This window comes from Archocentrus centrarchus, chromosome 11 (genome assembly GCF_007364275.1).
Source record: "Archocentrus centrarchus isolate MPI-CPG fArcCen1 chromosome 11, fArcCen1, whole genome shotgun sequence".
NCBI classification, from domain to species: Eukaryota; Metazoa; Chordata; class Actinopteri; order Cichliformes; family Cichlidae; genus Archocentrus; species Archocentrus centrarchus.
The window spans coordinates 4,005,191-4,031,151 of record NC_044356.1 but is presented as its reverse complement, the minus strand read 5'-3'; the positions used below and the strand labels follow the sequence as shown (position 1 = coordinate 4,031,151).

The 25,961-nt window shown below is 43.2% G+C and overlaps 2 protein-coding genes across 3 annotated transcripts in view; one reads left to right on the top strand and one right to left on the bottom strand.

Annotated features, from left to right (window-relative positions):
- Positions 1-1,703: 1,703 nt before the first annotated feature.
- Positions 1,704-7,264, bottom strand: LOC115787814 (major histocompatibility complex class I-related gene protein-like). Of its 2 annotated transcripts, XM_030740545.1 has the most exons (7): positions 7,160-7,264; positions 6,659-6,928; positions 6,179-6,457; positions 3,951-4,256; positions 3,480-3,572; positions 3,095-3,112; positions 1,704-2,993 (listed from the first exon to the last, which is right to left on the bottom strand). In XM_030740545.1, exons 1-7 carry the CDS (start codon positions 7,203-7,205, stop codon positions 2,941-2,943), a joined length of 1,065 nt encoding a protein of 354 aa, XP_030596405.1. In that variant the 5' UTR covers positions 7,206-7,264; the 3' UTR covers positions 1,704-2,940. The 2 variants fall into 2 exon arrangements, with proteins under 2 accessions (XP_030596405.1, XP_030596406.1); XM_030740546.1 differs by lacking the exon at positions 3,095-3,112.
- Positions 7,265-16,094: 8,830 nt separating this feature from the next.
- Positions 16,095-25,961, top strand: part of LOC115788181 (uncharacterized) — a 28,488-nt gene continuing 18,621 nt past the window's right edge. The window contains exons 1-4 of the mRNA XM_030741124.1: positions 16,095-16,176; positions 21,635-21,754; positions 21,862-22,001; positions 23,082-23,190. Coding sequence (XP_030596984.1) covers positions 16,095-16,176; positions 21,635-21,754; positions 21,862-22,001; positions 23,082-23,190 — 451 coding nt within the window. The remainder of the gene's footprint in view (positions 16,177-21,634; positions 21,755-21,861; positions 22,002-23,081; positions 23,191-25,961) is intronic.

Below are 25,961 nucleotides of genomic sequence, written 5' to 3'. Positions count from 1 at the left end.
AACCGGTATAAACGCAAGAAGTAAGAAAATTAAGATCAAAGGAAAATTTCAGGCTTCCGATTCAACAAAAAAATCCCAGCATGAAAGGTAAATACCAACCTTCATGTATTTGATACACAAACTGAAAATTTAATGCTAATCTTAGGGCTGCAATGATTCTTGGAGTAACTCAATTCGATTATTAAAATTCCTCGACACAAATTTGTTGATGTAAAGTGCGTACTTGTCTTGCTCTAATCTGTCTGAGTTTCCCTCTGTGCTGCACACAGATGCTGCAGTAGTTTGGTTTGGACCCTAAAACCTATTTGCAGCACAAGAAAGGGGAGCGTGTTCTCCCACACTCATATGTAAAGGAGCAGTTCACGAAGCGCGTTTTTAAGCGTTTCACTGGTTCATTGAAACCAGCACCAGTACTGGCACGAGCACCGGCACCGGCACCTCGGCGGTGGAAAAGCAGCAACGGTGAACTCAGGTGGAGCGAAAGGAGCTCTTGTTCCTGTAACCACCTTAAAACCTTTACTGGGAAACAGCTGGAGGTCCTTCATCAACCACCTGCTCAGCAACATGAAGAACAGAGAACTTTGTAGCTGCTCCATCCACCCTGTTTGTTTGACACAAACATCTGCAGTATGGAAGTTAAAATATGCTGATGAATTGTTAAAATGAAAAATTATTTATTATCCAATTACTTGATTAATTGGGTAATAAATACAATACTTGATTACTAAAATAACTGATAGTTGCAGCCCTACTTGTATTCAGAAAGCCATAGTCAAACATTAGTTTTCAGCACCAGTAGAGCTATGAGAGGCCTTCAAGAATAAAAACTACAGTTCCCAGCAAGATGATGCCACTTCCTATTGTTGCATTAAAAACGTGATAGTTTATGCTCACAACATGGTGGCTGATATTCAAATGTAGGAAATGCTTTTAGCAGCTGAGGAATCTGGATTATGTTTTTGTTGTGTATGTTTTTATGTGATTTCTGCAAACACAGTGGAAGGAAATGGCACTCTGGGGCACATTAAATACATGCTATATAAATGTAAATTTCCTGGATTATATGCAAAAATTATCACTAATTGATCTAATAAGGCCTGATTTAGAGTTCTGTATTGGTTCTATGTACATAACTGAAAATCGTCTGAACCAAACCTGACATGCACCTCGAGAAATGTAACTACACATCCACAAAGACTGATTACTGCCTAGGCTTCAGAGGTGGTTTTAACTTTAGTTCTTACTGTCGCTGATTGTTTTGACATTTTTACACATTTAGCTGTGTGGTTTTTGAAATAGCGCACATTTTTGCAAAGATTGTTGGTTTAAAAACAACATAACTTTATGCATTGTTTATGAAAGGCAGAGAAAAGTTAAGACTATTGTGATGAACTATGAATTATTGTTTTACATTGTGATAAATGATGGAAGTCACCCAGGAGTATTAAATAAAGATGGTTACATTTGAGCTGTGAGTGTTTAATATGAGTGTGATTTTATGACAATGTGGATCTTTCAGATCAATTTGAGAAGTGATTTTGATCATGTTTCACATTTTATTGTGTCATGTAGCGTCAGGCACTGGTCTTGGTCTTGTCTCGTCTCGGGTTAGGTGGTCTTGACTACAACAGTGGGCTGTGGTAGTCAGTGCCATCTACAACTGTCGTGAGCGCTACAGGGATTCAGAAGCAGACACGGAGGAGTTCAAATGCAAAGTTTATTTACAGGTGACTCAAAAGAACACACGTCAATAGAAGCAGCCAGGATGATGGAGAACTTATGATTCTTAGTTACCAAGTGGGGAAACAGGAATACAACGGCGCCTGTACCTAAAGAAGTGGCCGCTGACAACAAACCCATGCGAAACTAAACTGAGTAACCCCGCCCAAATATACTTTTACAAAAGGGCTACTACTGAATGCATGAATCTCAGGCTCATGGTGTGTGTGTGTGTGTGTTTGTGGGGGGGTGGGGGGTGTCAGCTTTGCAGAGTGGGTGAGCCCATTTCTGGGGGGAGAACTGTCCTGGAGGAGGGGAGGCAGGTAAGAGCAGAGCTGCGCGGCACAGACGGCGACTCTGACGAGGAGTGAAGGCGTCTGCTGCTCCTCAAATACTTCACTGAGTATTTCAGTGCTGGTGAAGCTCTGCTGTTATTTCTCTGTGTAATTCAAGCTGAGTATGTAACTCATACATTCTGGCATGAAAAGAAAAGTTTGAATATTTCTATAATGAGAGATCATAAGAAAAAAAGGTTTCCTATAAAAGTTAAAACGACAGGTTTGTTGATCAAATAGCTGATATTCAGTTTGAATTACAATAAACAGGTGGGGGGGGGGGGGCGGTTTTTTTTTCTGTTTTAATAATCACAGTTCAAAAAGGTTGCTATGTATTTGTGCTCATTTTCTTATTTTTATAATCAGCTCTTTCAGAAAGAGTATAAACTATATTTATTATTTCAAAGCATAAAAATGATTCAAGCAAACTAAAAGTAATAATAAGAAAATAAAAATGAAAGAATGAGAAAAAAAACTTTCTTCATCACTGACTTTACAAAAATAGAATATTTGTCATCATGAAGACGAGCAAAAATGTAACGTGGATGCTGGGACAGGTGTGTCAGTGTTTCATAGTTCGCTGCTTCAGTTATTGTTTAGCTTATTTTGACTCGACCGAGGAGCAATCATGAGCTGAAACGTGACGATCAAACACAGAGAGGACAGTTACTATGGCAGCAGAGAGGGCTCTGTCTGACAGGCTCATCGACGAAGCAGGAAAATGAATTAAAGTCTGAAAACTGGTTAAATATTGTTAGTATTCATAAAATTAATTAATTGAAATGACTTCCATAAGCGCCAAAGCATAAAGTGATATTAACAGAAAGAATGCAGAGAGCAACACTCGTCCCGGCTCCTGTGTAGCTGCAGGTGTGAACACTCCTGTTTATGTGCCATCTCTGTTCTGTCTGTCAGAGACGTCACAGCTGCTGCCAGAAGCTGAAAGGACCAAAACACCGTCAGTCTCACTGATCCTGGACGTTTACAGTATGAATCAATCTGCTTTAAATCCACAGATCAGAGTGAAAATAGTTACTCACGTGGGGCCGAGTGTTTTCCTGAAAGAAAAGGAAACAAATCATTTTAAATTCCACGAGTTCAGTCTGTATGAAGAAGGAAGTCCAACACAGCGAGTTTTCTTCACATCGGCTCGCTCGTGCCGGTGTATCACCTCCCTCTGTTCAGCCTTCTGTCTCAGGCTCACATATAAGAACTCGGTTAAAGATTTACAGATCAGAGCTCTGAAACAAAGAATCACTTTAGTTTGTTAGCAGACTGAAACCTGTTTCACTGACTGAATGTGTGTAAATTCCAGAGACAGTGTGATGCAGTCGGCCTTCATTGGTGATGTTAGTACACTATGACTCCCCCCCACCCCCTGCAGGGAGTCAGTATAACCTCGAGGTCGGCTCATGTGACTCTCACCTTTCTTCTTTTTGTAAACAGCAAATCCAGCAGCAGCAACGAGGACGAGAACAAGAACAACAATGACGGGGACGGCCGGGTTGGAGCGCCGCTCTGCTCAGGAAAAAGGAACAAAATCAAACAGGTTATAATATGAATCCATCCATCTTACAGCATTCATCTGTTTCAGGTAAGCAGAGCACTACATTTGTATTACTGACTTTAACTGTAAATTTGTATTACTGACTTTAACTGCTGTAGAACATCTCACAGCTCTAAGGCAACATTAATAACCAGTTTTTATGGGTCAGAATTTTCAACATCCAACGTTCTGTCGGGCTGCACAATCTAAACTTAACAGGCTTAATTTTAAAAATATTAACATCAGTGAAAGCTAACAAAACAAACAAGATCAGGAAAAATATTCAAATATTACATTTCAGACAATCCACAGAATCAGCAAACAAAAGTAACCGAAGGAGTCTCTCTCACCTCTCCGGTTGGTTCTGATCACTCTTTTATTCAGTGTGGTGATGATGGCGTCCTCGACACCAGAGAGCTGAAACACACACTCATATCTGCTCCAGTCTGCAGGTGTGACTGATGAAACATTCAGATCAGCACTGATCTGGAAGGTCCCATCATTGTTGGGGAGGATCTCTCCAAGATCCACACCTTCATGGATCTCCTCTCCATCTTTCCTCCAGAACATCACGGCTCTGTGAGGGTAGAAACTTGTAGCGTGGCAGCTGATTGGAGAGGAGGGAGACTTCTGGAGGAGAGACACTGAGGGAAGAACTGGAGAGAGGGGAGGTGGGAAAGAGAGGGAGGGAGATAATGGAGGGAGAGGGAGTGAGAATGTATGGAAGGAATATTGATAAAGAAGGAAAAACAGGTAAGGAAAGGAGACAAGAACAAAGAAGAAGAAAGTCAATCAGGAGGAAAACACTGACAGTGTGATGCACATGTCAGACCATCACAGTGACAGGAACAAAGGAACTGTGGCAGAAAATTAAGCAAAAATCTGTAAATCCAAACAGAGTCAAAGAGTCAGCAGCTGCACGAGGCTGAACTACAGCAGACGGAGCTAACTGTAACCCTGAGATCATCACTTTCACTCTCCTTCAACCACAAACATGTGAATCCCTCCATCAGTTTGAAGGCCTCCAGCAGGTGGCGCTAAAAGAAACATAATAAACCTGAACTATGGCACCTTCTACTTATTCCTTTAGGGGTCAGCACAGTTCTGTCACACCAGCCCTCTGCAGGTCCTCCTTCACTGTGTCATGAATCCTCTGTGAGGTCTTTCTCTGCTCCTCCTGCCTGCAGCTTCATCATCCTCTGTCCAGGACATCTCCCTCCTCTGCACACATCCAGACCATCTCAGCCTCACCTCCATAACTTTGCCTTCAAACTGCTCAACCTGAGCGGTTCCTCTGATGGACTCATTTCTAATCCTGTCCTTCCTGCTCACTCCCAATCAGACCTTTGCATCCACAGTTAATATTCTGATTAAAAACTTCACCGCCCACTCTCCTGGACATCTCCATATCTGCACAGGTATGTCATCTGGACCAACTGCCTTTTTACACTATTTATAGCTATATTTACATAATCCTACTATTTATCCTGCCAACTTTAATTATATTAACTGATATTAAAATGAGGGTGTCTTATGTTAAATGCCTGCTGCTTCGACTCCTCTGTCTTCAAGTCTCTGTAGAGGGACTAGGACCCAAGGAGAGGACTCAATCTGAGCAATAAGGAAAGGGAGCATGTGTGTCTCCTATGGCTTTACTTCCCATCACTGTCCTCCACCTCTGAATTCCTGATGGGCTCCACCTGTTTCTGGTTTCTGCCCCCCCTCACTGATTTCACCTGCGTGCACTCAGCTCTGTGTGCGTCTCTTCCTCTGACAGCTCTCAGTTTGTCTGCGTAGCCTGTGATCTGACCTGAGATCAGACGCTGCGTATTCTTGGTGCTTTTCTCCATTGGCAGCATTTTGTTCTCATCAGCTTTAATCAAAGAGCCCCTTTTATTAGTTCGCATGTCGGCATTCGAGCCCTTGATTAATTGATTATCATTTATGTATATATAATAATTTACAGAGTAGCCATAACAGAGTTAACTACAAAAAAAGGATAAAACCACCACAGGATGTGCAGATATCCATAACTTAATGTAGAAACATAAAGAACTTCCCAGACATGAAATAAAGGGCAGCACGGTGGCGCAGTGGTTAGCACTGCTGCCTCACAGTTAGAATAACATCTGGAAGGTCTGGGTTCAATTCTCCCTCTCTCTGTGTGGAGTTTGCATGTTCTCCCTGTGTCTGCGTGGGTTTCCTCCCACAGTCCAAACACACGCACTTACTGGGGTTAGGTTAACTGGCTACTCTAAACTGCCCATAGGTGTGAATGAGAGTGTGAAAGGTTGTCTGTCTCTCTGTGTTGGCCCTGCGACAGGCTGGCGACCTGTTCAGGGTGTACCCTGCCTCTCGCCCTATGACAGCTGGGATAGGCTCCAGCCCCCCCGCGACCCTGAACAGGATAAGCAGAAGAGAATGGATGGATGCTGTCTTAAAACACATGAGGAGACACCTTTTAGAATTAACAAGCTCTCAGTGTAACACACAAATGCAGCTCATAAAGTAATATTTTCAATCAGAAAGAGAGTCGCACAATTTCAACCACTGTGTGTGTGTGTGTGTGTGTTCCTACCTGTCCTCTGCAGGGAGCTGTTCCCGCTCTTCAAGAACACCTGCAGCCGCTCTCGGCAGGTGTGAGTGAGGAAGAGCACGTTGAGCTGTGTTCTGTTCCCGTCAGCGTCCCAGCTCTGTTTGGTAATGTTAGCCTCTGGTTTCGCTGCGATCCATTTCTGTGCCCTCAGATCCAGTTCGATAAAGTCTTCTCCATCATAGCCGTACTTTAAAAATCCGCTCACCTCTTTGGTGCTTCGGTCCCACTCGCAGCCACTTCTCGCCTGTAAAATGTGAAACCCTGAAGAGAGAAAACACTGATCTTATTAAGCTGTGATATATGAATTCTGTGAATGCACTGTTTAATCATGCTTTTTATTCACATTAATAAAGTTTGAAGTACAAACTTATAACTTTAAATCTTTAACAAATGATTTAAAAATGATTATACATCATTTCTGCTTATGCATATCTGAGGATGATACATAAACCAACGCTGCACCTCCGCTTTGGTTGAACTGCTGCTTCAGACTAACAATCCGCGCTCTGAAGGCGTCTGGCTGAGTTTTAAAGCACTCGTGTTGGTACCAGTGCAGCAGCTGAGGGTCATTATCAAAGACTTTCTGGGCCCAGTCCTGTCGCTGCTCCAGGATCTTGTTGCTGCTGTCACAGTAAACTGCACCAACACCATCAACCGCTGCAACGCCCACAAACTCGGAGAGGTGCGGGACTCCAGAAGATCCGGTGAAGTAATTTATCAGCGAGTGTTTCACTGAGGAACAAACAACTTTTAAATTCTCACAAACAAGATTAGAAAAATACAATCCACAAATATTATCAGGGTTCATTTTCTCCTTTAAGCTGCAGTCAGAGGGACACAGCGGAGTGTAAAAGAGGAGCAATAAAAATGATAACTTTTTGATGCTGTTTTTATCTGCAGTATTTCAGAAAATTAGCACTAAATGCAGTTAATAAAGTTCAGACTGCAGTAAAACTTTCTTACCTGCAGATGAAACAGAGCAAAAAAGAAGCAGCAGGAATAAATCCATCTCATCCTCACCCCGTACCTCTGTCCCGTTACATACCGGAAACCCGCTCAGTTCAGCGCGTGTGCGATAAGACTTCCGGTTCCTTTCTTTCACAATAAAAGTCCATAACAGACACCAAAGACCGGGCTGTTTTCTTTCTGTCGTACAGTCACTGACGGACACACTGCGCTGCTGTAGATAAATTTGTTTGCAGAAATGTGCAAATACTAAAACGTTTATCCTGTGCTTGATATTAAACGGAAGATTTATTTTTTCTTCACAGGAACACTTTTCTGTCCCTGTTTCAGTTTCAAGTCACATAAAACATATCGAAAGAAAAAATGCTTTAATAAAGAATGTCTATGAAACTCATTCTGAGATCTGTGAGCAATAATGTTGTGTTTATAATGATATTACTATCTGTATGCATGTCTACAGATAAATACCAATATATAAAACAAAGTGTGGCTTTATTCAAACTTTCCTTTATCAATTTTTACCTTTAAGAAAACTCAAGAAGAAAACGCACAGGCGCTTCGTGGAGGCACATTTAGTGAACATTTTCCCGTTTGAGCCAACATCCTCTTTAATTCTCGGCACTAACAGGAACATCTTTCACCACTACTTTCTCCTCGCTGCCTCATTTCCCACTTTTGTTTAGTCCCTGCCTCATTTTCCTTCCTGAGTTCAGTTATTGGAACAATGCACAGCAGCAAACGGGTGTTGTTTGAGCCTTACTGTCGCCACACAAATCAGAACAGGATATTTCCATCCTCATTCCCCAGACCTCCTCCTGTATTTTTAGGAATGGAACTCTCTGCAGTTTATATCATACCCCGAGCTATTTTTCTAACCTCACACAGGTATTTATCATGTTCCTCATCAGCTGCCAGAAAGACCTGGAGCACAACAATTTCTATGTAATCATACTGAATCAATCATATTTGTGATGTTTATACATTTGATTTCATTTTAAAGGTGTTATACAGCTGAGCATGCCAAAGCACAATAAAAACTGGTAACATGCCTTTTTTAAATGTCATTGTGCACGTGGATGATCCTGAACTGTGCTGCATGCTTCATTCAGGAGACAATAAAACAGGCAAAGCTCAACACTGCAGCACAGGTCGATGTGTGTTTCCACTCTCACTGGAAAAAAGAAAGACTCCTTCATTTGGTGTTTCACCTTAACAACTGAGAATCATGCACAGAGCCTGAGTCCAGTAACACCAACACATCCAGACTGACTGCAAGAGAGCCGCCTTACATATATACTTTGGCAGGCGTGACTCAGCCAACAGCTCAGAGGGTAATTTCATGACACGTACTATGTAATACTGCAGAATTTATAGTGCTGGTTTGCTGCACATATAGAATATCTGCTGTTCCTGAAGTTACTTAATAGTAAACAAAAGAAGAAACATTCAGATCTTTAAAGGAATAATCTTTTATTTTTTTTTTTATTTTATAAACAGTTTCTTCCTGCAGGGCATCAGCTGTGTTGTTCTGCATGTTGTCTTGATGTATTTGATTGTGTTCCTACAACATGTGAAGCACCATTAGAGGTCTGTGATTACTGCGTTACCATGAGGTATTTGCAAATACTACCTACCCACTGTGTACCACATGTGTTCTTCTCATAGTTTTCCCAATGTTTCAAATCACATCAGGACAATTTGGAGAACAAGTAAAGCTGCGCACACACACACACACCCACACCCACACACACACACACACACACACACACACACACACACACACACATTGAAAAAACCCAAAACGAGCTGATGATGTATCAAAAGAATACCAGGTTGCAGGTATCAGCCTGTAGCTGAGGGCAGATATGGTGTTTCAGCTTCCTACCTGTTCCATCTACAGGATCAACACACTCAATCATTTTATTTAAAAGAAAACAAGTCAAAAGAAAAGTTGACAGATGCAGAGATGTTTGATATATGATTTTTATAAAATATGATGTGTTGCTATTGATCAGACTAACTAGCAGGATTTAAAATGTAGTTCAACCTTAAACATGTAGTAAGTGTAGTAAATAATACAGAGTAGTTATCGCTGCATAATTGTAGGGTCTTTATGGACAATATAAGGCACCTTAGGGTGGCTGTTGTTGTGATTTGGTGCTTTAGAAACTGAATTAAAATCCAAAATACCAACGTCTAGCAGTAATAATAATCCAACATCATCATGCTTAATAGTAACAGGTAATAGGTTTGAAGTGATCCATGTCTCAGTCTACATGTCAAGCGTAATGAAGCCTTCTCCATTATATCCATATAGATTAAAATCATTAATCTTTTCAGTTTGATCCTGTGAGCAGCTGCAGGAGAGAGGCTGAGTGAGATTCAGGATCCAGCACAGCCTACTCTAGCTGCTGTCATACCTTTCAAAGTTATTCTCAACCTCATCAAATGTATCCAAACATTATCTAGTGGAAAAATAAACAGGCCAACAAATCAGAAATAAAGTGTCCATAACATGCCTCTGATTCCCTTTGAGTGCTGCTTTAAAATTCACCTTTCATCCATCAAAATTTGCTGATAATTTATGCAGTTCTTAGTGTATGTTCCCCAGCGCTGAGGATCATCTTTCATAAACTCTCTTGTCATGTTTATATAGTAAGAACCCATTATAATATTTATCACTGCCAAATAATCAGGGCCATTTGGGAATCCAGAGATAAAACCTTAAAGAGTGTTTTACTGTAAGAGAAACTGAATTTATTCCTTTTCCCTGCCAGTTCTCACATCAGTGAATACAACTGAGGATAAGTTCTGCTAAATTTCTCCATGCAGAGTAGTATATGACTGACATGTGGTGGGCAGATGGACTTAAAGGAGGACTCCGGATAAAAGTTAACAGGGTTTATTTACAGTGGTACGTTCCCCCTAAAAAGTCTAGGGGGTTCGGGGGAAGTAACAAAAAGTGACTGGGTTGACAAAAGGAGACATGAGCAAAATTGGTAAAATAAAAGATTTTTAATAAGATATAACAAAAAGAGACGGGCACACCGCTATCACCTTTAAACAAAGCAAAAGAAAACACAGGAGTTATTCAACATAAACAACAACATAAGGCAAGAGGCCTCACACACCAAAACAAAACACCACCCTCCTCTCCACTGAGCAGGATTAAGCACCCTCCCGGGCAAACAGATAATACAGTTGTCCTCCGGAAGCTCAGGATTCCTCACTCCGGCCCAGACTGTAATCCTTAATGCCCTCTCCTCTCAGTCTCCAGGTTATCCAGGTACAGGAAACAATCAGGGAAGCAAAATAAGAACAACGAACACAGCAACAACAAACGTAGCACAGGAGCAGCAAAGACTAATTGCAGCACGTCGGCTTAAATACAGATCTTGACAAGATCATCAGAAACAGGTGAGTCTCATAATTTCCAGGTGGACAAACGCTCAGAGTAGGGATGAGCGTGTGAAACCGAAGCTTCGATACGTGCTTCGAACCCTGGGCTTACAACTCCAGAGAACCACTGCTTCGAAGCTTGCTTCAGGATGGAAAAAATCACGGAAGCAGCAACTGCTTCGTTCTCGGAATGAATCACGTGACTGGTTCAGGTGATTCGCTCGTTACGAGGGAAGGAGCAAGAGCGAGACAGTCAGCCAGGTTCATACTCTCACAGTTTCAGCGTTGTTATGGCCAACAGTTACTGCTGAGTTATGAATTAAAGACAACCTTTGCTGGCTCGTCCTTTGAACGCGATGATGGACGCTGTCATATCAAGATTAATGCAAAAGCGGTAGTTACACAAGCACAGCCAGTTAATGCCATGTTTTCCCAGCACTCTGCTCAACACCACAACAGACACATTCATCCATCTTTATTTGTAAATAGAACCTGATATGATAATTGATCATAACGTGTGCGCCTCAAACAATGCAAAGATGCTTCAGATCATTGAGGTGTGTGAGCGCGTGCATGCAGGTGTGTAATTGAAAGCATTGCACTTTTCCAGGAGAGGGCGCTATAATTGAAGCTTCGAGTAATTAACCTATTTTCGAACCATTTGGCTCAAGTGGTTCAGTGCTTCACAAAAGCTTCATTTTCTCATCACTAGCTCAGAGGGTGGAGACCTGGGCCAGGCCCCGCCCCTGAGCCACCAGACAAGAGACAACCAGGAGAGGCACGCAAGAGAGATAGAACTGGCAAGACATACACAGGAGGACTGAGGGTCATAACAATAACTATTTATTTGGTGCTAGCCTATTTTAGTTTACACACCTGAAAGCTGACCAGGGTTATAATAGTTTTGGATTTTACATTATCGTTTAGTTTTAGTTAGTTTTTACTTTTTTTCTTTAATTCAGTTAGTTTTAATTAGTTTTCAGAGCGGTTTTGCTCGTTTTTATTAGTTTTTAATTTTGGTTTATTCCTTAGTTTTAGTTTAGTTTGTTTCAGTATTAGTTTTAGTTTTTCATACTTTTTCAGGTGCAAGATTCAAGGCACAAGAGTGACTATTGTGTAATAAAACTCCCAATAAAGTTCAGCGTCAGTGCAGCAGATTAACAACAGCTTCTGTTTTGGAGCTAGCTTGGTTAGATGCTCCATATGCGGCCGACCTCATGTCGCATTTCTGCTTGTGTAGCTGGATTGTGTGTGTTCATTAGCTTACGGTCGTATGCTGGTGTTTTATATGCGGTGTATGGCAAGCCATCAAGGTCATAATTCGCCACTATTCTAACGTGTTTAATAAAGAAATAATTAATAAACGCAGTTTTTTTACAGTGTTCAATGTGGTCAAAGATGCCGTTTTTTACGGCATTCCAAAAGCGGCATTCACTGTGCACACATGTGACGTAAAATGCGGCGTACAGTGACCAGAAAAAACTGTGTATTTTACGCCGCTCAGCTTGATGCATTCAGAATGCCATAAAATATGGTGTTTTGGAGGGATTTTCGCCATTAAAAAATGGCGTTTTTAATTTCTTTATTAAATGTGTTAGAATAGTGGCGAATTATGACCTTGATGGCTTGCCATAGATGTCCGCCACAGGAAGGCTGCGTCCCATTTCAAAGAGCCACCGCTCCGTCGTAACTCCGCCTTAACACCACGTTATCCTGTGATGCATAGTGTCACTACAGTGGACGGCTGCTCAAAGCTGTTCTCTTGTATATGCCTGTGTTTTGTTATAGTTGCATATCAGTCAACACAGTGGATGCTTGTGCATCATCCCATACACTGCTACCGATTGGCCAGTCATAGGGAGTTGCTTTTTTTATTTTTATTTATTTGAATGTCACTACCAGAATCAGAATTAATCAATATTAGCAATCGTGACAGTCGATCTGAGGATGCAATATCCTTTTCTGTTATTGGTGTGTTAAATACATATTTCTCTGGTTGAAAACTCAAATGCATGGTGTTCAGTGGACATATTTGTAACTCCATGAAAAATAGGTTCATAAACAAAATTTTAATTGCATTTTTTTCTTGCCTAAAGAGAAATAAAAACATTCAGAAAACATAATTCTTGACTAAGGTTCTCATAATTTATGCATCAGAGGGTTAAGAAAAGGCCTTTTGTAGCCACTGATGACACACACACTAATGCACGTCACTGTCACAGTGTGACTTCACTAAAACCTCTAAAGTATTGTTTATAAAATGGAATGTGGCAGAAATCTGCTGATAGAGACTGGGTGGTCTGCAGCTGACGTTTCACAATCCTGAATGACTCCCTGTACATTCATATAATTCATTAGAGCAGAGTTTAGACTGCACAGTGCGCTGCGCTCACTATTACTGTGTCAGCTCTGAGGCTGCTGCCTTCATATCTGTTTACTGCTGAGGTTTGATGAAGCAGGTGGAGGAGAGTCAAAGACTATGATGGGCTGGAGACCCGCAGGGTGCACCTTAACTTTCACCCAAGGATCCCAGGATAGAGTCAATCCCCACCAAGACCCTGGGTGGATCAATGGTTATAAAACAAAAAGACAACAGTCCAAAAAACAAACCAGGAAAGAAACAGAAGGCGGCAGCACAAGGCTGGAAAAAAGTCCAAACAAAAGAAAATTCTGGAGGCCGACCGCGCTCCCAGCGGCGGCGGCGATGAAGGCGAGCAGGAGGGCGACCGCGCTCCCAGCGGCGGCGGCGATGAAGGCGAGCAGGAGGGCGACCGCGCTCCCAGCGGCGGCGGCGATGAAGGCGAGCAGGAGGGCGACCGCGCTCCCAGCGGCGGCGGCGAGGACAAAGACAAAGACGAAGGCGAGCAGGAGGACGACCGCGCTCCCAGCGGCGGCGGCGACGAAGGCAGGCAGAGGGCCGACCGCGCTCCCAGCGGCGGCGACGAGGACGAAGGCGAGCAGGCTCAAGGGACTCAAAAGGCTCCAGACACTTGAAAGGCTCAGAACCACTAGAAGAGCCAGGGAACTTGAAAGAGCCATGCTGCTGAACAGGAGGCCGACCCCGCTCCCAGCAGCGGCGACGAAGACAAAGGCGAAGAGCAGGCTCATGACACTCGAAGAGCTTGGACTGAGCGGAGACCCCCGGCGGCTCGGACTGAGCGGAGACCCCCGGCGGCTCGGACTGAGCGGAGACCCCCTGGCTGCATTGCAGGGCACGTAGCCGTCTCCTCCGACGACTGGGGCTGCTTTGCAGATGGATCGGGTGAGTCTGAAGATGGAGGTGAAGGCAGATGAAGTGCAGGTGCAGGGTGAGGCGGAGCAGAGGCCCGAGGTGCAGGCTGAGTGTCTGTTTCCCTGGACAGCTGGAGCTGCTCAGGGGATTGTTCAGGTGAGTCTGATGGTGGTGGCATGAAAGATAACTGGGAAACTGGCAGTGTGGGATCTAACGGAGATTGAGAAGGCTGAGCTGAGGCTGACTGAGAAGGCTGGGACTGAGCTGAGGAGGTGACTAAGAGAGCTGAAGGGACCGAAGGCACTAAGGGAGCTGAAGGGACCGAAGGCACTAAGGGAGCGGAAGCTAAAGGCGAGAGAGCAGAAGAGGGAGCTGAGGGACCAGAAGCTGAGGCTGTGGGGACCAAAGGAGCTGAGGGACCTGAAGGTACCGGAGCTGCAGAGGGAACCAAGGGAGACGAAACTAAAGGGACTAAACGGAGTGAAGGAGCTGGGGGAACTGAAGCTGGGGAAGGTGAAGGTACAGAGGGAACAGGGACTGAAGAAGCTAAGGGCGTAAAAGGCTTAGAAGCACTAACTGAAGGTGAGGGACCAGAAGAGGGAGCAACTAAAAGGACTGAAGGGAAAGGAGCTGAGGGGACCGAAGTTGAGGGGACCAAAGGAGCTAAGGGAACTGGAGCTGAAGGCGCTAAAGGAACCGAAGGGGATGAAGAGGATGAGGGGACCGGAGAAACTGAAGCTAAGGCTAGGAGAGCCACGGGGGCTGACTAAGTGCGAGGGAGAGCCGGAGATACAGCTGAAGCAGAGGGAGCAGAGGGAGCTGGGCGAGCAGAGGGAGCTGGGCGAGCAGAGGGAGCAGAGGGAGCTGGGCGAGCAGAGGGAGCAGAGGGAGCTGGGCGAGCAGAGGGAGCAGAGGGAGCTGGGCGAGCAGAGGGAGCTGGGCGAGCAGAGGGAGCAGAGGGAGCTGGGCAAGCAGAGGGAGCAGAGGGAGCTGGGCAAGCAGAGGGAGCAGAGGGAGCTGGGCAAGCAGAGGGAGCAGAGGGAGCTGGGCGAGCAGAGGGAGCAGAGGGAGCAGAGGGAGCTGGGCGAGCAGAGGGAGCAGAGGGAGCAGAGGCTAAGGGGACTGAAGCTGGAACTGAGGACTGTGAGGTACCTGGCAGTGCTGACTGCGTGGAGGCTGGGGAAGCTGACTGAGAGCCACAGGGGTGAGGGAGCTGGAGCAGGGACTAAAGCTAAGGGAGGCTGTGAGGCTAATGCAGGAGCTAAAGGCTCTGAAGTGCTGACTGAAGACGAGGGCTGTGTGCTCCTCACCCGAGGAGCAGGGACGGGTGCCGGAGAGAGCCCGTCCTTGGCTACTCTCACCCGTGGAGCAGGAATGGGTGCAGGTTCTGGGTGTCTAACAGTCTCTTCAGATGTCGATACTTTAACCACAGAGGGAATTATTTCACTAACAAAGTCTTTAACAAAAATAGGCAAGGAGTCCAGAAGCCAGGGAAAACCTGACACTAAACTGTTTAAACAATGCACAATGGCTTTCTTGTTTCCCTCACTGGGTTGTTTGAGCCACTGTTCACATAGTTCAGAAACATAATACGAAAGGTCCTGTTCAGAAGAATGCAAACTGACACTATTAGCTGGCTCCACAAACTCAGTTCTCACACTGGTTATATTATTGGAAATGGTCTTGGATAACTCGAATCTTGCAGGATGGGTTGTAGGAGTCTCACAAACAAAAGCAGTCTCACCAGAAGAAGACAAGAGGTCTTTACCAGTATCAGGCTTGAATGCAGGAAAAGTATGGTTCAGTTGTACAAAGCCACTTGACATCTGATCACTCTTTATGGACTCGTAGGCTTCCAAAGGAGAGTCCAGTATCTCCACACTGTCCTTATACCAATAACATTCTCTTTGCGGAGACACGAAACACGAATAGCCCTTATTTTCCCACGAAGGCTCTTCATGCAACAAAGGGGCATGTTTACTCACAGGAAGCTGGTTAACTGGTGGTCTGGCATGGGAAACAGGGGTGAGCTGGGGCTGAACAGAGTCCATAGCTGCGGCAGGCGAAGGCTGACAATTTCGCCGCCGAGAGCCGCGCTTCCTCCTGCCTGTGTAAACAGGAAGCGCGGTGGTGTTAGGCTCTTCGTCCACGTCCCACATCTGAGCCAAGAATGCGGCGGGCGAAGAGCAGGTTAGTGGGGGTGGTGTGAGTGGCATCTTCCGTTGCGATGGGGAGGAGAAATAGCCACCCACACGAATCTCCGTGATGGCAGAGGGAGAGGTGGCAGCTGTCATGGCAGGCATGGCTGTGAGGAAGCTTGAGACAGAGGTGGGAGGCGGCGACGCCGAGGTTTCTTCCTCCAGCCGGGCCCTCCCAGGGCGAGGTGCGTGCCAGCATACCGTGACTCGTCTTCCGGAGCGAGCCATGGCTCACATGTCAGGCTCAAAAAAGTAGTAGTCCGCTGGGTCCATGGGGGGTTGCGTCGTTCTCTCACGGTGAGGGGCTGTGTGCGGAGGGAAAGGACCCAAGTGCAGCACACACGCAGACATAAACTAAAACTTCTTTATTTGCAGGGACTCGAAAAATACAAAATACCAAAACCAGAAATCTCAACCAGGGCAAGAAACAAACGGAAGCCTGGGAGAAAACCAAAAACCAAAAACCAAAACACACAGCTAGGAGGGGAACACTGGGAGAAACAATGACGACGCAACAATGAACAAAGGAAGACTCAGGGCTTAAATACACACAAGGGAATTAGGGCAAGTGGAAACAACTGGGGAAGACAGGTGAACCAAATGAACCTAATGACAAAGGGGAAGCAAAACTAAACACCAAACACAGGGAACACGAGACTGTCAAAATAAAACAGGAACTGACTACACATAACAGACGCAGACCTAACACTGAAAACTTGACAAAGAGAACATGCACAAAACAACAAAGGAAACTAAACCTCATACTCAAACAATATAACTATAAGAAACATAACCTAAAAAGTATAACAAAGAAAGCTACACAAAAGAAACTCAAAACGCTGGGCCACCGGCCCAGGACCATGACAAAAACGATGATTGATAATATGGATATTAAATAAAAATCCACTTCTTATGCAATTTTTCACATATTTGTTGGATTCAGCAAGAGTAATATGGATGACATTTAGAGTCCTAATTGCTAACCCTAACCCTAGCTCAGCATACAATGATGCTCTGGATTGCCAGTATTATTAGTTTGAGAAGGAGAGTCGTTTTGGTAACAGTTTTGATTATAAAATATAAACAAACAAAAAGCTTAACATTGTGAAGACTTGGAAGAACACTGTGACACTGATGAGATGATTTTCTCTCTCTCTCTCTCACACACACATACATACACACACACACATATATATATATATATATATATATATATATATATATTTTTTTTTTTTTTTTTTTTTTTTTTTTTTTTCTTCTGCTCCTCAGCGGAGATGGATGCACTTTTCTTCTCTCCCCAGTCCTTCCGTTGTGTGAAGCTGCTCTTCACACAACGTCCTAACTAGAATTTATAATTATGCATCTGGTCAGCTGGTCGCTCAGTGTCATTTGTTTGATCAAATTCTTCACCATGAGGAGATTGGGGAAAGGAGAACCTAATTCCCTCCTATCCAATTGACATTCCTGGCTGGCTATGTTATGGATTCCTGTGGAGGTGGAAGATGACGTGCCTGGCTGTACTGTCAGTGGAGGACATGCGCATTTGGTTTATTTATACTAGGATTTCTCTGAATTGGACCTGGAGATACCTGGCTTGTCATTACAATTTGGGAAGTCTAGGCAGCTGTTGGGCCATGGTAAGGCAGCTTATGATGGGAATGCAGAGAGGTACAGACTCAAACTCAGACTTTGCATATCTGAAGCTGATTTGGAGGGATTAGATTGTGGAGATATATCTGTTTCTATACAGTGAAGGAACAAACCAAGAGGATTCGGATGAATTGGATTTTTTCACCACTGAGAGTTGCCAGAAAGACTGAAGGCTGTCAACAAATTTTCAGTACAGCCTGTTCCAAAACAAGTTGTAGAATCAGAAATTTTGGCTCCCTGGCGTTCTTGGACTGCTGCTTATCAAATTGTCTCCTGGATGTTTGTAAACAGATGCTCTACACCCCCGCCGTCCTGTCTTCTTCTGACCTGTGTTGGACTGATCTCCCTGACCTAGCTGCTGATGAACTCTACATCTTATCAGAACTGTTAGCTGAGGAGGGGTTTGAGTCAGCCCCACGGTAGCTCGACCCCCTCGCCTCCGCCCTTCATCCCAGTCTTCCCCACCCTAGTGCTCCCATGCTACATGCCATCTGTTTCTTGCACTATCGCAGAGGTTTTTGTGAACTTATACTGTGTATGTGTTTATGTATGCAAAATATGAGATTATTTTTTCCCCTCACTTATCCTTATATGTTTTCACTATTGTTTCCGTCTTTTTAATGGCAGCACCACCAGAAGGTGGGCAGCATGTTGTCTCCCCATGTTTGTTTCTCTTCTTGGATGGGTGTTCTGTTAACTGTAATTTCCCCATTGTGGGATCAATCAATCAAGCCAAATGTTTTCCCTCACCATCCAAATGATTGAATCCAGGTGTTCCAGTCACTTCCACAGGTGTATAAACCAGCACCTCGGCATGCAGACTGCTTCTACAAACATCAGTGAAAGAATGGCTCGCTCTCAGGAGCTCAGTGAACTCTAGCGTGGTACCGTGATAGGATGATACCTGTGCAACAAGTCCAGTCCTGAAATTTCCTCACTACTAAAAATTCCACAGTCAGCTGTTAGTGGGATTATAACAAAGCAGCTCCATAAAGACATGGATGAGCCAGTTTGGTGTGGAAGAACTTGACTGGCCTGCACAGAGTCCTGACCTCAGCCTGACAGAACACCTTTGGGATGGATTAGAGACTGTGAGCCAGGCTTCTCTCCAACATCAGTGTCTGACCTCACAGATGTGCTTCTGGAAGCATGGTCAGAAATTCCCATAAACACTCCTAAACCTGTGGAAAGCCTTCTCAGAAGAGCTGAAGGTGTTATAGCTGCAGAGGGTGGGCCCACATCATATTAAACCCTCTGGATTAAGAATGGATGTTACTCAAATGCATGAGCACTTTTGGCAATATAGTGTAGTTTAGCAATTATAAAGCTATCAAAAATGTGACAAGACTGCAAATAATCAAGTAAATTAGACTCCACAGCCATTCATCCAGCTTTACAAGTGCACAGTGGAGTTTAGATAACATCTGTATAACAAGATGCTCATATTAATAATGTTCACATGCTGATGATTACCTGTAAACACGAAAACATTGTCTTATTGGTCCTGTGAGCTAATGGTTGTTTGAATTTTTTACCTTTACACTGCAACAAACTGCTGTATTTTGCACATTTAAAGATGTTTCTTCTGCTTCTTTTTAGGTAGTGGGTATGCTTACAGGGAGCGATTATGGTTTCCTCTTTGGATGCAGCACAGTAAGATTAAAGAGTCGTGGTGACATGAAACATTTTGCAAATTTGCCCTTTAAGGTTACAGTACAAGTTGAGGTGTTGACACATAGTACTTTTAATGGTATTATTCTCCTTGCATTAAGTATTGTTTGAATTTTGCTGAAAAAAAAAAAAAAAGCCAACAAACCAGAAAACATTTAATCATTGACATACCTCTGCTGTGGTTTGACTCCTGTTGAAAATATTAGTTGCATCTTTGAAAAGCTGCTGATAAAGCATAGCCATGTGACCATGCTCTTCACATAGCTGGAAATCCTCTTTTGTCATGTCTTTTATCCAGTCCTGTCTGGTTTCAGGGGCGTTCATGTTGCTGTCATAGTAAGCAATTGTAACATCCTCAACATTTAGCACCATCACATATTCAGGGACATCTGGAACTCCAGACGAGATCATAGCATAAATCTTTAAGGAGTGCTGTGCTGTCAGACAGAAAGACTTTAAACATCAATCAGCTGTTTGTGTAGTCCTTCAGTAAAAGTGAGAAGCAATCAGAATGTGCAACAGCTCTGTATTAACACGTGTGTGTTAATTGTTAAATGCAGATATATGTACATCATTTCATTTATAACAAGATTTAACAAAGTGTAAAGTGTAATAATGTCATTTAGAAAATAACATCTGAAAAAGAGTGAGGATCTTACCTGCAGCAGAGCAGAGCAGAGGAGGAGGAGCGTCATTAGTTCCTTCATCATGATTAGACAGCTGGCACAGAACTGAAGAAGTGGGAGACGAGTCAGAGACTTTTACATGTTTGCTCAGCTCAAAGATATTTCCTGGTTTGGATCACATTCTGAGTATCTGAGGAATGTTCACCTTTGACTGACACCCTGCAGCTCAGTTGTAGCCCCTTAACTGGCCAGGGCCCGGTGATGGGCCGTTTGTAGCCCCTTTTATATGGCAGGCCAGTTAAGGGGGTTAACAAACATTACTTCAGTCTGACTTCCATTATCATACTGCTGTGGATTGTGTGTTCAACAAGGACCTAATCAGCTCTCCCAATTCAAACATATACTTAGGCTTTCTCTAAACTGCCACATGCTTCTCTGCAGCTAAAGTCCAAAACACATCACGGAGTCTGACACAGTGGACACGCTCAGTTTTCCTCCTACAGAAGTCTTTATGACAAAAAGTACAATACCTTTATTTATGAAACACCATTATAAATCATGAAACAGCTGCATGGAGAATTACAGTAGACTGAAGGTAGGGATGCAATGATATTGACTGTGTTCAACAGCTTTAGTTGATATAAAGAGAGGGAGACAGAGAGAGAGAACCTGACATTCATAACAACTATGTGTTTGAAGTGATTAACCATTTTGTCAGGACATTTAAATCTAACTTCCTTCTAAGTCTCATGTAGGCCTGTGGAAGGTTTTTTAAATTTATGTTTTTGTCTTTTAAATCCATATTTTATGCAGAAATGTTGGGCCCTCATAACTAATGTTGCTTTTGATATTCCACAGTATAGACAAACTACAAAGTATAAATGCAATATCTTATGGGATTTTGCTTACATTGTAACTGTTGTTTAGTTGAATTGCATGTACTCCAGCCATTAGCTGAGATATTGAAATCCCATAAATTATATGAATTTTCTATTATTTTAATATTTGCCTCTAATTGTCATTTGAAGGTCATTGACAAAATGTGTCACAATAGGAAAAAATCATTTTGAAACAAGGTGGGTCTTACATGCTGTTGGCTTTTATGGTTACAGAGGTCTTCAACAACCCATACACATCCTGGACTAGCAAACAGGGGTGATGGGACCAACTTTGGGACAAATAAGAAAACATCTTTGGGAAAATAAATAGCAAACCATAATCAAACCACTGCAGTGGATCATATCTTCTTTCAGCTGGCTGAAGCCCTTATAAAACAACCAAGGACGACTTCGTATAGTATCTCCTCAATCTTGCCTGCAGAAAGAAAATGATGTTGCTTCTACTTCAGGTAAGTGTGCCAGCATTTTTCTACACCTGAATCCTACCAAAGATTTCTGGAAATTACCTTTTTAATTCTGTGCATTTTGCACTTCTGGAGAATTTCTAACACTGTTTCCTGAGGTAAGAGGGCAGAGGTCATTGCAATGAAATACTTGTTTCTTTTACTTTCAAGCCAAGAGCTGTTGTTAGTCTTTATTTAAGGCCAAATGTTTTAAGTTTGGTGCTTGAACACTGAAGCTTTCTGGGACTGTCAGTAGTTCAGCATTGCATTCAGTGGAAATACACAGAAAGCACCAAAGGTGGAAATGTCACAGATCTGGTTGTTGTTGTTTTTGTGTGGCTCTCTTTCCTGCAGGGTCCTCCTCCTCTGCAGGGTGGAGCTGGAGGCTGTCTCCCAGCGCTCTGGCACACCTGAGGCTCATCATCTGTGATTTGCCCACATTTAAGGACCAGCTCGAGCCGCCTGTCTTCACGTGTCAGCTAATCCAAGTGGAAATCTGATCTTCAGTCCCTTCTAGTTTTCATTCCTGACCTTGATGTTAATTTGAATATTTGTGTCTCATGAAAGGTTTTGTTGTTCAGTCTCCAGTAACTCACCCACCTCCCCGCGGAAAGCCGAGCCTTCCAGCCTGCCTGCCATCCTGCCTGCCATCCTGGATATCCCAGACCACTACAACTACACGCCTACCCCCTTCCCTGGATTCAATTGCTGCACTCTCCAAGTAAGCTGCTTCAGTCACATCAACCCTTTCCTCCTGGCAATATTCTGACCATATCTGTAATTATACATCTGCTAACTCCGTCTCTGTGTAGACCCAGTACCTCTTTTATGAACTGTTCCCTCTCTGTGCCGGTGGGGTTTCAGACTGGTTTCCCAGCTGATTCTTTGATACCTTTTTAAGATCTATTTTTTATTACATGGTGATCATTGTGTGTTTGTACATGATAAAGTGTCAGTGTTTTGTCAGTGCTGTCTTTGCTGTGTCTGCATTTGGGTCCATAAGCTAATATATTCCAACATTTCTTTCAGTCTGTTCTTTTTTTACACAACGCTGTCCATAAGCTGTCGCTCCTTTAAAATATTTTGCTTCTTTATCTCACTTTGACCTCATAGATCATTGTATGATGTGTGTCGGCAGCTTCTCAGTCTTTCAGGCCACGGTGGTCTGATGTGCTTGTAAAAAGCCAACTGGGCTCCTTTTTGGTTCATGTAGACTTTACTATTAATCACTGGAGCTGTCACATGAGCCAGGTGTGAAGCAGCCTATGGATAATTGCCACCACTGGGGGGCAGGTCCAAATCCTCTGACACTGTCCTGCCATCATGTGAGCTATTTAAGTCACATGAGTCAAGGTGTGAGTAGGGGTTGAAATACCTGGGAAGGGATCAAGACTGCATTGTAGGTGGCTAATAGATGATGTCATAAGCTACCACCTCTGTTGAACATCAGCATCCTTGAAAGAGTGTCATAACTCCTCTAAATGCAGCTGAGTCCTGTCACATTGAGGTGCTGCTCCTATGTTGTGTCATGCATTTGTGGTTGTTTGGTCTCCTCTATAGAAAAGTCCAAGCACTCCTCATTGTACAGCATATGCTGTGTTAAGCTTTTGTTTGGATGTTTTATCCTTGAAAAGAACCTGTTGTTGCTCCGTCTGAAGTGCACTGGGATTTTATGTTCAGAGTTTCTGACAAACGTGCCACATTAAGGATGATTGTGTCTTTCCATCTGCTGTTCTGTTTCATGCTGGTTGATGTGTGAGGGTCTTTCTTGTGTATCTTTACTGATTTGCTCCCCTGCCAGGATCGGCCTGGTGAAAGCCAGATCGCTGGTGAGACTTTCATCCTGAAGGATTTCTTGATCTCCCGTGAACTGGACTTCCTCTTTGTGACTCAGACCTGGCTGAATATTGGTGAGTCCAGCACTTTCACAGAACTCTTACCAAACAATTGCTGCTTCATTAACACCCCACAAACACGAGGTCTAGCAATGGTCTGCCAGAGTGAGTTTAGATATAAGCAAAGTTAACTGCCATCCTCCTTTACCAGCTTTGAACTGCTCTTATTTGAACTCGGTTACTCCCACACAGTGCTGGTGTATCGGCCTCCTAAACACAAAGACTTTATAAATGACTTTTCTGTGTTCCTATCAGAAGTTATGTCCAACTATGACTGTGTCCATATTGCTGTAGATTTTAATTGTCCGTGTGTTGTCCTGACCATCCTATTGCAAAGGACTTTAACTCTCATTGACTGTGTCTGGTGCCACTCAGGAACGTGGACACACACTAGATCTTGAACACATGGATTACCTGGTTTTTGAGGCGGTGTTTTCTGACCATATGCCTGTTCTGTTTGAGATCTCTCTGGGATGTATGTAGTCAAACTCAGCGTGCTGCTTGCAAATGCCGGACTATGAACCCATCCACGGCCACTCAGTTCTCCACTGTTATCATAGAGAACTGTGCCATTCTTCAATATATAGAATATGATACAGAGGAGAGAAGTTAATGGTTTCATAACACCTGCTAAAATACTATTGACACTGTGGCTCCATTAAAGTTTAGTTCAGCCCAAAGCTAAACATTAGTGTCAAACTGGCTCAGAGTGACACAGGAGTCCACACAAAGGTTTTAGTAAAATTTTATATTTTTATATTATATTTTAGTTTAGTTTTAGCTATAAAGTTCTTTTCGTCGCTTGATGATCAAGAAGTTGATGAAGGACCTCCAGCTATTTCCCAGTAAAGGTTTAATGGTGTTTTTAGTAGGAGAGGGGAAAAAAAGCTTCTTTTGGCCACTAGCAAAATACTTACTTTAGCTCCACCTGAGCTAATCGTCTCTATAGCGCACTTCCTCTTTGCACTTGCATAGAGAGAGCATGGTTTTTGTTTTTTTTGTTTTTTTGTTTTTTTGTTTTGTTTTGTTTTGTTTTTTTTTAGTTGAAAAACTAGGGGCTGCAAGAGCATAATGTGTTTTGTAGTCAAACATTCTCCTAAATACGTTTCTACTGCAGGACTATATTTAGTCACTAACCAGGGATTAAAGTATAAAACATTTTGACAGGGAAGGGGTCTTTCTAATAGCACTATCGTTTGCTACCAAACTGCAGTTACAGAGATCCGTTCCAGGAGCTGAAGTAGAGAGAAAAAAAAATAACAGCTGAAATTCTCAGCACAGCAGCACAACACACAAACATGCAGAGAGCGGAGGAGGCATGGGAAACATGTCAGTGTCCACAACATGTCCACTCAGTGTTAAAGGACTGAAGTATTGAAAGTATTGACACTTGGATTTGAGAATCGATTTTTAAAGCATGAAGGTCTGGCATCGGAAGTATCGATATTTCAGTATCAATCAGCACATCATTAAACAGCAGAACTGTAATGTGGGTGAAACGAGACGCCTGACTGCTGCAGAGTTGAAACAAAATCCTCAAAGCAACAAATTTGCTTTTGAGGATTTTTTTTTTTTTTTTTTTTTTTTTTTTTTCTTTGCAAAGCTTGTTTATGCAACACACGCATGTGTGGAGGGACACAGAACGAAAAATGTTCATTACTTACAAAACGGCCAATGTGAGGCTTTGTGTGGACTGACGATGAGGTTGATCGCTGCTGCACATAACGCTGAATTACAAAACAGTAAAAACACAAGAAAAGCACAAGAAGCACTCATGAATCCGCGAGTACCATTTATCAATTTGCGCATGCACGGAAAAATGTGGCTGTCGCAACCATAGTGCACATGTGCGAGTCACCCGTTTTCAAATCACCTCAGTTTCACAGGTTCTAAGCCCACTCCTTTTCTCTTTATTGACTACCATTGGGCCACATACTTAGAAAACATGGTATTTCTTTCCACTGCTACACAGAGGACGGCCAGATAGACATCTATAGAGATCGATAGATATACCTCTTAAAAAAAACAAGGACTCCTACTCGGTGGCATAATTAAGTGCTTAGATGATATTAAGGTTGGCTCTAGTGACGGGCGGTGAGATTTGACGGGTGAGGCACTGACTCGTCTGGAGTCGGACATTCACACCGTGTGTATTTTCACTGCATTTTTGACCGATCACCAGGAATAAACATGTCACACACATTCTTTGTATTAGACTGTGGAACATCAGCATGTGTAGCACATGTGTAATCAAACATGTAAATTGGCAATATAAAGAGAGACAGTACAATGGGTATGCACCAGTCGCCTGCTTCATTTATTTTGTGACACAGCGCCACCAGAGGTGATGCACAGCACTGCACTGGCTCACCCCGTATTTTTTCCATGTGTTTGAACAGGTGATACATAAATTCCACAATTTTGACATTGAAGAGTTAAAATAATTCAGTGAGGCACTGCCTCACCTGACTGCACGTCACTGGATGGCTCTAAATTTCCTAAGTTTCAGGACAGGTTAAAAAACAGAGGTGATGGTTTTTGGTAAGAATAATGACCCCCTTTGGTAGATCTGGGCTCTGTCACAGTATCTCAAGCCAACAATCACAAACTTAGGAGTCAAAATACATCCTGAAATGTAGCTTGATAGTCACATGAAGGCTGTAGTCAAGTCAAGCTTTTTGCACTTGAGGCAGTGTTTTAAATCTTGTGTACTTCACACATTATGTATCTCTTAGGTATTTCTATGTATTGAGGAGTTTGATGCGTTTTGTTCTGTTGTACAGCAC

What these genes read in the sequence shown, in the direction of transcription:
- LOC115787814 (XM_030740545.1), bottom strand. Translation starts at nt 7,205, where the DNA reads ATGGATTTATTCCTGCTGCTTCTTTTTTGCTCTGTTTCATCTGCAG. An exon ending in TTGCTCTGTTTCATCTGCAG is followed by an intron (nt 6,929 to 7,159) that starts GTAAGAAAGTTT and finishes TTTGTTCCTCAG; the next exon opens with TGAAACACTCGCTGATAAAT. An exon ending in GATCAGAACCAACCGGAGAG is followed by an intron (nt 3,573 to 3,950) that starts GTGAGAGAGACT and finishes TTTCCTGAGCAG; the next exon opens with AGCGGCGCTCCAACCCGGCC.